This window comes from Manis pentadactyla, chromosome 1 (assembly GCF_030020395.1).
Source record: "Manis pentadactyla isolate mManPen7 chromosome 1, mManPen7.hap1, whole genome shotgun sequence".
NCBI lineage: Eukaryota > Metazoa > Chordata > Mammalia > Pholidota > Manidae > Manis > Manis pentadactyla.
Window position 1 is genome coordinate 90,354,511 of NC_080019.1, and position 17,758 is coordinate 90,372,268.

Genomic DNA, 17,758 nt, shown 5'->3' on the forward strand with positions numbered 1-17,758 from the left:
AGGGGTCCCTCATCCTCTGTCTGACCTCTAGGCTTGCTACTCAAAGTGTGGTCCCTGAGGCAGCCAGAAGGAGAAGTATCACCTGGGAACTTGCAAAAAGGCAGAATCAGGAGCCCCAACACAGACCTACTGAGTTGAAAAATTTGGGGGATGGAGCTTGATCCTGCTCTTCAGGCCTCCCAGCCTTGTCCCCACCTCCTAAAGGCCCTTCCCCTCTGCTCCACCTGGAACGAAACTTCCCATTCTTCAGTGTGTGGCCCTGATGACACTCCCTTTGTGAGTCTTCACGGCACCTCTTTCCCTCGAAGGCAGAATTCACTGCCCCCCCTTCTCTATTTGTACCATTTGCAGAGCTCTTATCATCCTGTTTCATTCAGTTTGGCTTTATGAATGTTTATTGTTATCAGATACTATGCCAAGGTCTGGGGTCCAGAAGAAGAAGAAATCGTTCCTCACCACAAAGGAGCTTACTGTGGTTAATTATGGATATGACTATTCTTGCTTGCCTTTCTTTGAACAATTTGAATGTTGAATACAAATGGTCCAGTTTTCACCTTAGTGTTGACTGGTTTTTCAAGTGGGGTATATTGACATTATCAAGAGATGAAGCAGAGATGCAATTGTAATTAACATAACATTGGGTTGACCATGATCTTCACTAGGTATATATTTGGGTACCCTCCATAATCCATTTCTACTTCCCCCTTCCAGCAGCCTCTAGTTCCTATATGAATCTCCTTGGGGTTCAGCAGAAGCTCCAAGACTAGAGCACATGTCCTAAACAAAGAATATAAGGACTTTTACTTGGGTGTTTGTGGTGCTGGTGTTGGACATAGAAAAAGCAAAGTGCCTAGAGGCTCTCTAGCACTTGTGTGGAGCCCACAAGGAGAAAACCTGCAGAAAATGGAAGCAAAAACCTAGAAATCTAATGTGAAAAATGAAGATAGAGAAACTTCTGTTCACATCAGTTGAGCCTCTGAAGATCTTTTCCCCCCATATTAGTTTCATTGTTTAAACCAGTGTGGGTTGGGTGTTTTGTTACTGATAATCATAGTCACCATAATTATTATAATCTTTTACTTGAAACCAGAGATCAACTAATTTGCTATCTAGAAAATGAGTCTTTGCTCTCAGTATAAGCCAATTTTCCCATGAATCAAGGCATATGTAGATCCTTTCCTTGGCCCTATCTGAGAAACCATGGGTTCCTAGGACTACATGGCCACACTAAACTTTTGTTAAAGCTGTTCTCGATGCTACAGATATACACATGTGCTGTGTTTTCATTACTGTACCTGTCATGTTTAATTTTATGTGTCAAATTCACGGGGTCAGTGGGTACCCAGGTATTTGACCAAACATTACCCTGGGTGTGTCCATGAGACAAATATTATCCTCGGTGTTATTTACATCCTGGATGTATGAGACCAAACATTATCCTGGGTGTTTCCAGTGAGACTATCATTTAAACTGATAGGATGAATAAAGCAGATTGCCTTCCCCAGTGGAGTGGGGCTCATCCAATTTGTTGAGGGTCTGAATATGACTGCTTGCATTGGGATGTTGGTCTGCTCCTGCACTTGAACTGGGGCCCATACTACCAGTCCTCTGGCTCCCAGGCATTTAGATTTGGGGCAGAACCCACGCCTTCAGTTCTCCTTATTCTCAGGCCTTTGGACTCCTACTAGAGCTATACCACTTGCTCTCTCAGGTCTTTGGCTTGCAGATGGCAGACTGTGGGACTCCTCAGCCTCGTAACCACACAAACCAGTTACAATTCTGTGTATCCTATTGGTTCTGTTTCTCTGGAGAACCCTAAGACAGTACCCGACTTCTGCCATCACCTCCTTTAGGATTCCAGATGAGTGCTTTCATTTAAAGATGGACATGTGTAGACAGGAGAGAGGAAATCTGAAGCAGACATCCTGTTCAGATGCCCAGAAACGAGCCTGGTGTGTGGACCATCATGTGTATGTTGTACTTTTTACCTCGGGTTGCTTTCTCTTTGCAGCTACATGCAGAAGCTGTAGGAGGTGGTACTGTTCTGGTGGTTCCAGCTGCGACATCAAGGCCAGGAGTTCAGACAGGTGTCTGTTAATCAGCTGAGGCTGCTTTTCATACACAGCAGATAACACCCTCAACAATACAGCATTACCTGTGGAAAGAACAATAAAGGGAATGATGATCAGCCAGTGAGCAATAGAAATACCATTAAGGTCAACAACCTTTGCATTTACTCACACTTTAAATAGCACGAACCGATGGCCAAGTCTCCTGCTAAAAATAACACAGTACCTTATTCTGAAAAATCACTAAAGCATGACTTAAACTGATTGCATAACAGGGAATATGTTATGATATGATCAGCATTATTATCGAATGAAAATTTTTCCTGAGTAATGCACCATGGGGAAAGAGGAAAATTTCACAATAATACGACCACACCCTTGAGAAGGAAACAGTTCTGATAAAGAATTCCTGATGAGAAACAACATTTGGATGCTGTTTAAATGAAAACTAAGCAATGCTGTAAGCATGAACCTAAATGAAACTGAACCAAAATTAAATAAATAAATAAAGCACAGAGGAATGTGTTCATGTTCCTGAGAGATACAGAGGCATGATTTAGACAACTGATGTATGGAAACTGCACCTTATTTTTATGAATAGCTAGAAAAGTAGCAGTGCCAATTTAAATCTCCAATTTTTGCAGTATTTCAAGAGACGTTTAGACTGTTTGTCACACATGATTTGCCTCAAAGACATGTATGAACAACTGGATTTTAGATGGCAAAATCTCAAGAAAAATAATTGCATACACTACAGAGACTTATCTACAAACAGCATATGGGAAACATCTGCCTGTCACTTGATGGTATGGATTTTTCTCAAAATCCTCTCATGTACTTAAATGCCTCAGGAGAACTGGTTTCTGGGGATTTCTTGAACAAGAATTTTCTTGCCTCTATTTACTTTAAAGTTGGCTTTGTGTATAGAAGATTATACACATGGAGAGTCAAATACACAGTGACTACACATACCCAGACCTTTATGAAATGCTGGGGACATGTCCATATATAAAGGACATTTAGCCATGAGGATTAAGGAAAGGCCAGCCTTTTCAGCTATCAGTGACTCCATTTAATGAAAGGGTGTTTCTAGATCAAATTGAATGTACATTATTAGTGTACAGTACTCACAAAGGCCCTGGGAACCTTGAAGGGGGAAACTATAGATAAGTCATTTTCAGATGACTTGACTTTTCATCAGATAATGCAAAAATAAATGCCTAAGAACTTCTTTTGAATTAGAAACTGGTGAAGACACTTTGGTATAGAAATCCTATGAATTCTATACATAAACTAATATATTCTTTTAAATTACAAAATATTTCAAGCCATTAGACAACTGTAGGCAGTAATATAAAGAACATTTGTGTACTAGCTTTGTCGAAACTTAAACTTCCTAGCCTACTTATCATAATATCCCACATAATCACTTCCTATCCCACTCACTTCCTTTTCTCCCCAGAGGCAACCGCCATCCTTAAGTTGGCATTTATTATCTTCATGAATGCTTTTACAGTTTAATTGCATATGTACCAAATAGCATTTTATAGTCTTGTTTTGCATGCTTTAAAAGTTTTTATCAATAGTATCCTACTGTACATATCTCTTTGCAGCATGTATTTTTTCCTGCTCAACATCATTTGAAGTTTTATCTCCAAGAAGCTCTCCTCACATATTCTCACAGCTGTATGGTTTCTATTAAATAAATAAACAACAATTTATTTATACCTGCTATGGTTGAAAGATATTTTATTATCATTATTATTATTATTATTGCTATTAGTACTATCATTTGCTTTCACCAACAGTGCTGCAATTTTTAGACCTATTTCTTTGGGCATAAATGGGAGATATTCCCTAGGGTACTGCTTCTGAGTTCAGTGCACTTGGTTATCCCCTGGATATCTTGTTAAAACATAGATATTGATTGAGAAGGTTAAGGGTAGGCCTTAAGAATCTGAATTTCTAACAAGCTCTCAGGTGATACTGATGGTTCCTAGACCACATAATTAAGTAGAAACGCCGTGGTTATGTCCCTGGGAATTAAGTTGCTAGATGTTCTAAAATTTCTTGGCAAAGTGGTTGTATTAGTTTTCTATAGCTTCAGTAAGAAATGACCGAAAACTTAGTGGCCAAAAACCCCCACAAATTTATTATCTTACATATCTGTAGTTCAGAAGTAGTCCTAAGTGAATCTCACTAAGCTAAAATACAGGCATTGGAAAGACTGGGTTCCTTGCTGGAGACTGTAGAAGGGAATCTGTTTCCTTGACTTTTCTAGTTTCTAGAGACCATCAGCATTCCCTAAAGTCCCTTTTCTCCATCTTCAGAGTCATGAACGTATGATTTATCTGAACTTGCTTCTCTCATCACATCTCTTCCTCTGATTTTCTCTCATTTTTAAGAACCCTTGTGATTACATTGGGCGCATGTACAGGATTATGTTCCTATCTTATATAGCAACATTAATTCCATCTTCAACACAACGAAACATAATGCATTCACTGTTGTGGGAATTTAGACATGGATATCTTTGGGGGACATTATTCTGCCTACCACCATGATTATAACAATTTATACACCCACCAACAGCATGAGTGTTTCTGTTGCTCCACATCCTTGCCAACATTTGGTTTTGACAGACATTGATTTTTGCCAGTCTGATGGGGTGTGAGATGGCATCTCAGTTTTTTGTTTTGATTTTCATTTCCTTAATTAGTGGTGAGGTCAAGCACCCTTTTTATATGTTTACAGGTCATTTCCTCTCCCATGATTTGGCCATATCCTGACTCTTCATATTCTTTGCCTATTTTCCACTGGGCTGTTTATGTTTTCTTATTGGTTAATAGAAGTTCTGTATTTATATTCTTGGACACTAATATTTTGTTTATCACTTTTAAAGTTGCAATCTAAATTTAGTTGATTTTAAAAATGTCTTTACAATTTATGACTTGTTTATTATTGAGAAATCTTTATCCACTCCAAGTTCATAAAAATATTATCCTGTATTTTCTCTTGAGAGTGGTATGATTTTGTTTTTCATATTTGTCTTTAATCCACTTGGAATTTACTTTTGTACATAAAAGGAAGGATTTTCAGTTCTATTTAATGTGTAATCACTTGTTTCTCTTCTGATTTGTAATATTTCTTTCATGTGTAAGGTTTCCCATGAGTCTGGGTCTGTTTCTGGGTATTCATCATAACTTCACCAATTATACATTTTCTTAATATTATTATTTTATAATAAATCATTACATCTCATATGGTAAATTTCTTCATCTTATACTTCAAATCTTCCTGGTTCCCTTACATAAATTTTACCATTAGTTTGTTAACTTCCGTGAAAAACTAGGTTGGGATTTCTTTTTTTCACACTGTATATATAGACTAATCTGGTGTAATTGCCATCTTTGTGAAACTGACTTTTCCCATTCAAGAACATGATATATCCTTCCATCCATGGAGAATTTTCTTATATCTTTCAATAAAGTTTTTAGTCCTCTCAATACAGTGACATTTAGCTGTGCCTTATGTATCTTTTATTTGATTTCTAGGTATCCCATATTGGCTGTTGCTATTGTAACTGGAAGTTGTTTTTTTTTTTAAACAAAAGGTATTTTCAGTTATCTGCTGGTATTACAAAAGCTACTGATTTTTGTATGTTGATCTGCCATCTAGCAAAACTTGTTCAAATTAATAATAATTGAATAATAATAATAATAAAATTAGGCAAATAATAAAATACATCAAAATAAAAAATATCAAATATCAAGTAAAAATCAAAAGTTGCTCTTATTAATAATCTGTCTTAAAATCTCTCAGATTGCTGCATATATAGTTAATCAATTCATAATAACTGATGACAGCTTTGTTTCTTTCTTTCCATCCTCACTCCTTATATTTCTATTTTTGTCCTACTTTGCTGGCTGGGAACTCTAATACTTCAGTGAGTGGAACTGGTATCCATAGGTATCCATTTGTTATTCCTGTTCTTATTTCTAAGGATTCACTATTATGTATGGATGTATATGTTTCTATCGATTTTTGGTATTTATGTTTTATCAGTTTAAGTTGCTATCTGTTTCCTACTTTGAACATGAATGAATGTTTAATTTTATTAAATGATTTCTCCACATCTGTTGACATGATCATATGATTTCTCCTTTAATTGTTAATGTGATAAATTAATAGATATTCTAATGTTTAATCTTGCAGTCTTAGAATAAACTCAGCTTGGTGGTGATGTATTTTTATGCATATATTCCCGGGTTTGTTTGGCAAATATTTTATTTAGAGCTTTTGCATCTCTGTCCTGAAATGAGACTGGCCTGCAGTATTCCTTTCTTGTACTCTCCTTGTCTCTTTTTGGCATCATACTTACGAGACATATGAAAAGAATTTACCACATTCCTGCAGACTCTGTTCTCAGAAGCTATTTGTGTAATATGAGGATTATGTGTTCCTTGATGTTTGGTAGAATTGTTTGTCAAACCTTCTGGACAATTCTCTATATATTTCATTATATTGAACTTTATGTAGTTTAAGTTCTGTGTCCCTTAGCAGTTTTTTTTTGGCGGGGGAGACATTTGAATGATCAGCTATGACCAAAATGGATTTATCAGTTACAAAACAGGATGCTAAATTCTCCCCCTATTGATTATGGATTTGTAGATTTCTCCTTATAATTCTGTCAATTTGGGTATATATTTTGAAACTATGTTACTAGCTAATTCTGACATATCTTCCTGATAAAGTGTTTCTTTCATCATAATGTATTTTCTTTTGCCTTAAAGTCATTTTTTGACTTAACGTTAATGTTACCATGTTGGGTTTTTTTTGAATACCACTGGTTTGGTATATTCTCTCCCTCCCCCAGCTCCACCCCTTTAAATATTTTTACTTTCAACATTTATGGATTCTTACATTTTATATGCTGCTGTACTAACTGACATATAGCTGGGATTTAAAAATATTCTTAACTGACAACCTCTGTCTCTTAATTGCAAAGTGTTCTTCATTAATATTTATGGTGATATTGGTATATTTGGTTTTAGTGTCAACCACTTTATGTTGTGCTTTTTATTTATCTTGCTTTGTCTATACTTTCTTTGCCTCCTTTACTGTTTTCTATGGAATAGATCAAGTTGTTTTTAATTCCCTCTATTCCTTCTATTTGGATGTAATATTTCCGTTTAGTTTTGTTGGTTGTCCTTAAAAGATAAATATTCCTGAACTAACAAAGCAAAATTCATTAATTTCTCTATCATCCTCCTGAACACTGAAATGATTCTGAAATACTTTACTAAATTTAAAGAGTATATTTTGGATAATTTTCTTCAATCTTTCCTTCAGCTCCTTAATATTTTCTTTAGCTTTGCCTAATTTGCCATTTAACCCATTCCTTCAGGATTTTCTTAATTTCAATTCACCTTTTCCTTTTTTATTTCTAGATGTTACACTTGGTTCTTTAAACATTTTTTCTAGTCTTTTAATTTTGACAATATCTTTTTCTTTTTTTCATGTTTCCAATTCCTTCTAGTAGATCTTAAATAATTTCAAACACACTTATTTTCTAGTTTCTAGCTGACATTTTAAATAAATGAAGTTCTCGTGGGAGGGGTGTCTAATTCTTTTTAGTTTCTGCTGACTCTCATTTGTGGTGGATCATTTCCTCATATGTTTAAATATTTTTTATTGTGAATTTATTTTTACTGTGGCAGATAGCATACAGCTGAAACTCGAACATGTGTGAGGTCAGAGCCAAAGTGAAACTCGAACATGTGTGAGGTCAGAGCCAAAGTCACAAACTGTTAGGGACCCTGTAGAGTTCAGTCAAAGAGAGAAATGCTTACTTCTCATTTACTAGAGCTAGGGCAGAGCGTGGCGCTTTGCCTACTGAAATCCAGTATGTAACTCTGAGGACCAGGCTGTTGGGCGAGGGTCTCACTTCTAACTCCCCATTCTTTGCTCCCACATGGTCTTTACCAGTTAGTTGTCTGTTACAGAACAGACAACTCCTAACCCCTTTTGCCTCCCTGCAGGAGGTGCCTAGCAGCAGCTTTAGGGCTTATGGGTCTGGCTATGGTTCCTTCTCCATCTTTGGTCCCTGGACAGATACCTTACTTTATTGGGAGTTCATTCGTAATTTAGAGTTATTATTATTATTATTATGTAAACACATTTAAATATCTTTTGTGCAGGAGAGTTTTCAGCGTATATAGACCTCCACATATTGGCAGACGCAAGAATTCCCAAATTTTTACTTTAAAAACAAGATCTTTGATTTTAAGCTTAGAAAAATGATTTCCACTAATAACAAGTTATGGAAAAAAACATACCTAAAATCAGTTTATTCCTTTCTCCCAGCTCTTTCTCACTTTACACTGACCAGTTTTGCTGTGTTTGCCATTTTAAAAAAGTGTGTTTATAAAAATCTAGTTGCAACTCCGGAAGGATTAAAGGCAGAAAAACTCGGAATGGACTTGGCTTCTACAGCCACAGAAATTCTTCCTAAATTGGTTTATCATGGAGTCTGAGTAACTTTCACAGCTGAGACCTATAAAACTGTAGGAAAGTACAAAGGAAAAGTGAAAAAGTTTTCTGTACAAAAGGTTATGAATTAATAAAAGCACACACAAAATGTTGAAATGATCTTGCTTTCACATCTCTATGCCGCTGATTATTTCTCCCCCTACCGCCCCTCCGCGCTCTTTCATCCCGCAGAGCTACCAATTCATTTTACAACAGCTAATACCCTGGGGGGACAGCGGTAGCCCAGTTTTTCCCCCTCTTTTCCCTCTGACCCTCCTCCAGTTAATCTGACTGAGCGCAAACCTTTGCGGTCTATTATTGTGCAACGTGTACTTCTCCGTCGCCTCTCTCCCAGCCCCCTCCCCCGCCCCCCAAATTCAGGGGAACTCCCGTACCGCGGTGCCACCGGCATTGCTCATTCATCTCCATTCAGACTTTCCCCAGCATTTATTAAGAGCTCTCGGCTCCTGCCTCTCATTCTCACCCTCCTCTGCTCAAACTCCTCTCACTGGAGAGCCTCTCGCCTTGTTCCCTCCGGCCAGCTGTGGAAGCCGCGGGAGAAAGAACTTCGTCTCTGCAGCAATGCAGCTCCCTGCGCTTGTGTTTTGTGCTCTCTGGTCTGCAGTGTTGGCCGAGAACTCGAATGATTATGAGCTCATGTATGTGAATTTGGACAACGAAATAGACAATGGACTCCATCCCACTGAAGACCGTAAGTTCATTTTAACCCTTTCTCTGCTAACCCTAACCACATATCCACCAATTTGGGGCTAAATAGTATACATATACTTTGAAGCCAAGGAAATGAGTTAAAACTATAGTTTATTTTGCAAAGGAGAAACACTTTAGAAAAGCGGAGGTTTCAAATGAAAGTTATTTCTGTTACAGATACATAATGGGTTGAACTATATGAAATCGCTGATATTTGCATTTTTGAGCTATATGAACGGCAATTTCATAGAGTTCAATTAATACACATCTGCGTGAACGGTTTCTGTCATTCTCGAGATATTTACACGCCGTTTTTCCGAGGTGTCTTTAAAGGGAAGCGGGGGTGTTGGGGACAAGCAGTAACTTGGAGCCCTGAGGGAGGTCGGCTTTTTACAAAGCTCCCCAGGGAGGGCCTGGGCGGGTCAGTAACGTGTGTGTCCCGCGCTCTAGCCACGCCATGTGACTGCAGCCAGGAGCATTCCGAGTGGGACAAGCTCTTCATCATGCTGGAGGACTCGCAGATGAGGGAGGGCATGCTGCTGCAGGCCACCGACGACGTCCTCCGCGGCGAGCTGCACAGGCTGCGGGCCGAGCTGGGCCGCCTGGCAGGCAACCTGGCGAGGCCGTGCTCGCCGGCGGCCCCCGCAGAGGCCAGGCTGGCTCGGACGCTGGAGGAGCTGCTGCAGGCGAGCCGCGACGCGGGCCGCAGGCTGGCGCGCCTGGAAGGCGCCGAGGCACGGCGCCCGGAGGAGGCGGGGTGCACCCTGGACGCTGTGCTCGAGGAGCTGCGGCGGACGCGAGCCGACCTCCGAGCAGTGCAGGGCTGGGTGGCGCGGCGCTCGCTGCCTGCAGGTAAGGCCGCCAGGCGTAGCAGGGACATCCCCATCCCGCCCCGAAGACTTTGTTCTCCAGCGCGCCTCGCGCCTTGCGCCTTGTCAGGCAGCCCTTAAGGGGCAGCTTAAATGGGTGCGCGCGCGCGCGCACACACACACACACACTCCCACACGCCCTGTGCTCCTCCATGCACGGTCCCAGGGCTCAGACACCCTATAAAAGGCGGGGACATTGGCTTTTAAAAAGTTTTCTTCAGCGCTGAAGAACCCAGAAGATAGCTGAGGATGTAACCATCATAATCTTAAAATAGACGTTGAGAGCCCCTGAGTGACACCTGATCCGACCAGCCGTTGCGGTAACTCTATTGGCCGGTTGGAAGCGTGACCTCTGTAGCTGTACTGCTTCCCTCCGTTAGGGATTTCTACTTCTTCTGATTTTACCTCGCCTTTCCCTTTAGGGGAGCTTTAGTTTCCTGAGCTATTTCAGGGTCCAGACTAATTTTTAGGGTAATTTTCCAATCCCTGGGTGGGTCCTTCCTCCATACCCGTTCTGAGCAAGAGATGAGCCTGAAGGTGATCGTCTGGAGGGCTAGTGGACTTCCTGTGGGATTCTCCAGCTCCTAGGGACTGTGGAATTAGCGAGAGTGGAGGTCTGAAGATGTGCAGTTTGGGATAAACTATAGGCTGCAGGATCCAAACTGGAACAGTCAGATGTAGGAGCCAGTTGGTACCCTGTTGGTACCTAGAGATTTAGAGGATCAGGGCCAAAGAGGAGAGAGGCTGTTCAAACCAGATGCAACTTGTTGAAGTCCCATGTGATACTACATACATATGGGCTGGAAATAATACATTTTAAAAATGGTTAAAAGAAATAAAGAGAATATTGGAAGCCAAGTAACAGTTCTTTCAAATCTAAATTAAAAAATTTCTAAGAAATGGTGATGCAACCATCATTTGTGGGTTGTATTAGAAAATCCATGTCCTAGGTAAGAAAATATAACTTACAGTTTTCCTGGACATTTTATGAACAGAAAACAATTACCAACAATACTCTTTCCTTATATTTCCAATAAAACAGCTCTTACTGGATAAGGTAGAAGGAAGAATCATAAGTATGTATTGAGACTGTGTTTCACTTAAAATTACAGACACCATACCAGAATATCAGTCTTTCCTAAATATATAAGGACTACTTATCAGTATGGGGCATATTTTCTTGAATAATAAGAAGAGCTTCAGAGAGGGGAAAAAGCATAAAATCAAATATTCAATAGATCCTCAACATACATTATAAGGACATAAATTATTATTCCCTGGCTGTTTTAATGGATGAAATTTCTTGTTTTTTGCAAACCATGTAAAGTCTTTGTATATTGAATGTAACCGAAAAACTGAAGAACTATGCTAACTCTCACTTTCTGCATACTAGTTAGAGCAGAAGAGGGATGTATTTCTGAATTCTAAAATGTTAATTTCTTATTATATCCAATAATACTCTTACCCACATGCTTTGATTTCTCCTTTTGTGGTTTCCTGCCAGCTTGGCTCCTAAGGGATTCCTAATCATTCTTCTGTCTGCCTCTTAAGAACCTGGTTTTAATTTTGTTTGGTCTTTGATAATATAATCAGAAAAACCTATTAGATGAAGCCATTTCATGAGAGAGTTTCTGACATTTTAAAGAGATATCAAGAGCCTCAATCACTGGTTCCTAAAAGAAGCCACAAAAAACTTTGAACACGCAGTTCTACTTCAAGAATTCACATAGCTGGTGCAGCCTACAGGGGTAGCATGGGTCTCTACGAGGCAATCAGGGAATGCTTTGGAATGTACTACTGACAGCCTGGGCTTATTTAAACAGGAAATCAGTTAATTAGATTGCAGTAGGTGCCCCCTTGAACACTACTGAAACATTACAGAGAATATCTTAAATGCCCATGCATATGGTAATCTTTTGTTCCATGATCTTTGATTCAACACAGGTAGAAAAAAAAAAATGTACTTGCCATAGTCATTTGAAAGAATCAATGCCTCATTAACATTAATTGAAAAAGTCTTCAAAAATTCTAATTATTCAGTGAAAAAGTTAATACCAAAGTGTGACAGGACCAATTTTACGCTTTAGTATTGCAGTTGTTTTTATAGGATTTTCTGAATTTCAGTATTTGACTAGGATATTTCTAGGAACACATCTGCTTTTTTTTTTTTAGGATCGAGCCTAGCCCTTAGTCACTTGCAGCATTTAACTTAGGTCATCATACTTTGCATGGATGTTTGGTGTACACAGGTCCTGTCTATTCACCAGTTAGTCTGCTGTGGGCATTTGCTTTTCAAAGCTTTGTTATGGCAAGTCTCCTTTAGGCTGTTATAAAGTGAATACCTAGCTCTAATTAAAAAAAAAAGTATTTCTTTTTCTGGTCTTTCATACATATATCAGGTTAGTGCAATGTGAACCTCTATGTTAAAAAGCTATGTTAAAGATTTTAACATAAAAAACATGGTTTTACCAGAGGTACCTAGAAGGCCTTCCTCTCAGCATCCCCAGCTCCCTGACCGAATATGTGACCTGGATACTGTCAGAGGCGGGAATTTACTGGGCTTCCAACCCCCAAGTGTGAAAGTCTCCTTTAAGTGCTCTTAAGCAGAAATATGTTCTCCACCAGGCCCCTTGGAAGAATTCACTCTTCCTTAAAGTTTTTCTATTATTGCCTAAGTAGTACTTAGAAGCATGTGGACAAAGTTAGAGTTTCTAAGCATATCTTTGGTCTACACAGCTTTTCTTGAGTGTTATGTATTTATTGCTTCCAGATTTGCAGAATATTAGAAGGAGAATGGAAGAGCCTTTTACAGATAACCGTAAAGCCTGGAGAAATTGGGGGCTCATCAAAAACTGCACAGCTTACTAATAGCAAAACAAACTGAATTCCAACTCTTCTAGCCAAATCCAGGGGTTCATCTACAATTAAGTGGCAGTGCAGTGTGCTAGTTAAGGGTGTGGCCTCTGCAGTTGGGGTGCTCAAGGTCAAACCCCAGTTTTACACTTACCAGCCACATTAGCATAGCCAAATTACTTCATGGTCTATAACTCAGTTTTCTTGTCTGTAAAATGGGAATATTAAGACTATCTCTTAGGGTTGATATGAGGATTGAAATGACCTATAGAGTGATTAGAACAGTTTTTGACATATATTGAGTACCCAGTAAGAGTTAGTGATAATTATTATACATTGTTGCTTTTCAAAGGTGGTTTTCTACAAGTTTGCAATGTTTACAAAATCAAGAACATGAGGTGAATTAAAATGTATTCGACAACATGACTGTCCTAGAGTTATGTTTAAAATGAACATGTTGACAGTGACTAATGGGGTTACCTAGAGCTGTGGAATTTCATAGGATTTTATTCTGGGAACTTGGTGAAGTCAAGGAGAGGGAAACAAGTTGGTTCTAAATTCTTGGAAATTACGTTGTCATTGTTTGAAGTTAATGCACATTGATTCGACGTTTCTTAAAAAGCTGTAACAAAGTAAATAAGTTAATTGGGAGGGCAAATAATTATTAAGACATGATTTTCATTATTTTGTGGGTTTGGACAATTCGGTTCATCTGTATGCCTTGTCCACTGAGATGCTTCATTGACTAAGACAATCGGCTTTCTTTATTCCTGTTTCATTGCTCTACAGATTATACGGGAGGCCAGTTAAGTCATGATGTGATACTGCATGTAAACTTCAATTGTACTCATTAAAATGCCTGGGCTAAAATACCTAAATGCTAGAGTCATTTCTGCATGAATTTATATATTTTCTTTCATATTCTTCTTCCTTGCTACTTCAGGTTGTGAAACAGCAATCTTATTCCCAATGCGATCCAAGAAGATTTTTGGAAGTGTGCACCCAGTGATGTCCATGAAGCTTCAGTCTTTCAGTGCCTGCATTTGGGTCAAAGCCACAGATGTATTGAACAAAACCATCCTATTTTCCTATGGCACAAAGAGGAATCCATATGAGATCCAGCTGTACCTCAGCTATCAGTCCATAGTGTTGGTGGTGGGTGAAGAAGAGAACAAACTGGTTGCCAAAACTGTGGTTTCCCTGGGGAGGTGGACCCATCTCTGCAGCACCTGGAATTCAGCCAAAGGGCGTGCCTCCTTGTGGGTAAACCATGAACTGGTGGCTACTGCTGTCGAGGTGGCCACAGGTCACGTTGTTCCAGAGGGAGGAATCCTGCAGATTGGCCAGGAAAAGAATGGCTGCTGTGTGGGTGGTGTCTTTGATGAAACATTAGCCTTTTCTGGAAGACTCACTGGTTTCAATATCTGGGATCGTGTTCTCAGCAACGAAGAGATAAGAGAGACCGGAGGGGCTGAGTCCTGTCACATTCGGGGAAACGTGGTTGGGTGGGGAGTCACAGAGATTCAGCCGCATGGAGGAGCTCAGTATGTTTCATAAGTGTTTTGAAACTCTACTTGAAGCCAAAGAAAAACTCACACTTTAAACATATGCCCATTGGTTTAAAAACCTTAGTGCATAGTAAGAGCCCTTAAGAGAGTTGAGGTCAAATTTTATTTATCTTGGCAAAATACTGAATAAACAATTGAAGGGAAGACATTGGAGAAAGCTTTTGGGGATACTGTTCCTAGACTTCATGCTATGGTGCTTTCAGATTCATGTTGTGTCTTTGTCAGATAAACTCCTGAATAATTAAAAAGGACTTGTACTGTTCACCTGAAGGACAATTGTTTTACTTTTCTTTGGCTAATTTTGTTTTGGTCAGAGATTACTTTCACATTGGAAGAGTAACATTTGTTGTCCATTGTTTATTGTTATTAGTATGTCCCTTATTATGAAAAAAAATGACTGATAAAGCATATTTATACCACGATGTGACTTAACAAATATAAATGTAGTTTATGTGTCTATAACCGAATGTCACTTTTTTGAGAGGATAGCTATATAAGTTATATTGTAAAATGGTTTTGTATTAATTTTATTAAGACTATTTTTGTAAAGCTCTACTGTAAATAAAATATTTTATAAAGCTACCCCGTGTCATCTAATTATGAATTTAAATGATGTTTTGGAGCAAATGCACACTTCTCTTTTCTCTTTTAAAGTAGGCAATTCGTTTTCAGATACTAATCTATTGTGGAAATAGTAACCATTAATATTATTGGCAACAAGCTTACAGAGCTGTTTTAAGCTTTGGCTTCCTGTAAATTACAATCAAGAAATATGATCTTGGCTAAGTCAATTCATCTATCAGGGTTTTAGTTTTTGCAACTGCAAAATCAAGAACTGAGGAAACAATGATCCCTTCCAATTTGATAATTCTATTAGCATATTTAATTTTCTGTCCTATGTAACATGGAAGAAAAAACCAACCATGAATTATCAGAGTTCCCCAGATACACGTGATGAGGACTGTTATTGGGGAGATCTAAGAATCTGGAGAAGAAACAATGACTGCCGCCCTTAAAGCACACCCCATTCTCTTGCTTTCAGAAAGAGAGGACAGTCAAGCCCCTTCACCTGGCAGGTGGGAAGGTTACTCTCTACCACACCAGTGTTCTCTTCTGTAGAAGCTATGCAGGGCTGATAGAGGAGAATCATGAAGCCACTGTGAGTGTCAGTGGGAAATAAGGTAGAACCACAGAGATAGGGCCTGAACAACTACAGGTCATTTCCTATCAATGAGGTTTGGGAAATAGGACCAGTAGTAAATATCAGATCCAATTTATAACTATTTGGGTGTCCTTATACAAGTTACTTAACTCCTTTGGGTCTTCTCAATAAAAGAATGGGGTTGGTCTCCTAGTGCCTTCAGCAATAAAATTTCATGAATCTAGGAATCTTTGAGGATGTTCATGGTATCAGTATAGCTTCATCCTACTCATGAGACCCACAAAATTGGGTTGATGGATCTCTAATAAAACCATTCAGTTATGAGGTGGTGGGCTAGTCTCAGACCCTTGGAGATCACATAACTGAGTGTTGCAGGCACAGGGGCCACGTGCAAATCCCTGTATACCCAACGTCTTTATCACTTGAATACTCAGCTGAAGAAGATTGGACCCAACTTGAAGCAGAGAACTAGATATGCTTTCATTCCTTTCCACATTTCAGCATGAATTAGATGTGTTTATGAGATCCAAGATGATGCAGGCCAAGATACATGCAAACTCATATGCTGACAGAGTTAATGTAAGGGCATTTAACATTTTTTTTCACAGGAGTTACATGTTGAGGGTAGAGAATAAACAAATAGAGGAAAATAAATATTGGTTTACAAAAGCAGAAATTTCATTTGTTACAGCAGCAAGTCTGAATAGGTGTTTCCGGGACTTCTAATGGTTCCCAGATACCTATTTTTTTCTCTTTTCTTAAATAACAAAATTCTGGTTTTAATGGTACATAAGACCACTCACAGTAAAATTTATATTTTCCAGGATTAATTGCAGCGAGGTGTGGCTACATCACTAAGTTCTGGCTGATGTTGAAATATTGAATGGGATTCTCTTTCCCTTCTTCCTTTACCTGATCAGAATATGACAGTGATGGCTGGAATTTCAGTAACCACCTTAGACCGTGAGCTTCGGCATAACAACATAGAAGAAGCCTCTGCGCACAATGTTGTGAGGCTGCCTTGCCAGCCCTGGGTTGCCTGATCCTGCATCTCTTTTACATAGGAGAAAAATACACTTCTATTTTCTTTAATCCACTATTGGTTGACCACCTAATCTAATCCTGATCCAGGGGAACAATTTTTTAAATAAAATTTAAATGACCATGTGCTTTATTCCCTCAAAATAATAAACTATACTAAAATAATACATTTTACAAATTCTCTGGAAGTTGGCTCTTTTTTTTTTTACTAACAGCATTCAATGCATTTTAGAAAACATAATGTCAGCAAAAGGAAGAAGCAAGAAATGTGTAAAACTGAGATAAGATATCTAAAAAGGAATGTCAGTATGTTGACTTACTTTAGAATATTGGCAAAGTGCTTCATTCACCAGAATGATTGTTAAGGGCATCACCATATTATGGCATAGTAAAATAATTATGCAAGATGATTCAAGTTGTTAGGAGGAAAAAATATAATGCTTTATATATATACAATATAAACATTATGTATGTGTGTTAGAATGAGCAACTATTTTGGTTTGCCTAGTATTTTCTCAGCTTTAGCACTGAAAGGCCTATGTCCCAGGGAACCCTTAGGTTCCAAGCAAATTGTGAGAGTTCATCTCTCTGTCACTCTGGTATATATGTATGTATGTGAGTAGAGCAACTATTATGCAGAGATAATATACAAACAAAACAGAGTTGACATATTTTCCTTGTCTATTGAAATCTAAGAGTATTAATTCCCTTAAAATATATGTCATATTTACAAACAAAGAAGAAATTATAACTGGTTTTTATTTAATTTCTTACTAAATATTTTATCAGAAAACTCTTTTTTGAGAAGATCATTAAGGCCAAATGTTTCCAGAACTATATTTTAGGCAGTTAAGAAATAGCACTCATAAAGTTAAAAAATCTTGGTCAAAGTAATTGTGTAAGTTCACATAAGTATATATTCCCAGATTTGGTGAACTTGAAACTCAGATCACT

At 38.5% G+C, this 17,758-nt stretch overlaps 1 protein-coding gene across 12 annotated transcripts in view; it reads right to left on the minus strand.

Moving 5' to 3' along the window:
• The window catches only part of VEPH1 (ventricular zone expressed PH domain containing 1), a 181,962-nt gene that overhangs the window by 124,549 nt on the left and 39,655 nt on the right, over nt 1-17,758 (minus strand). For 11 of the 12 annotated variants that reach the window (XM_036904114.2, XM_036904112.2, XM_057499473.1 and 8 more), the window contains one exon: nt 1,989-2,155. In XM_036904114.2, the coding sequence (XP_036760009.2) occupies nt 1,989-2,155 (167 nt within the window). Of the gene's footprint in view, nt 1-1,988; nt 2,156-11,799; nt 13,656-17,758 lie in introns of those variants that run through there. The other variant, XM_036904121.2, reaches the window with a different exon arrangement.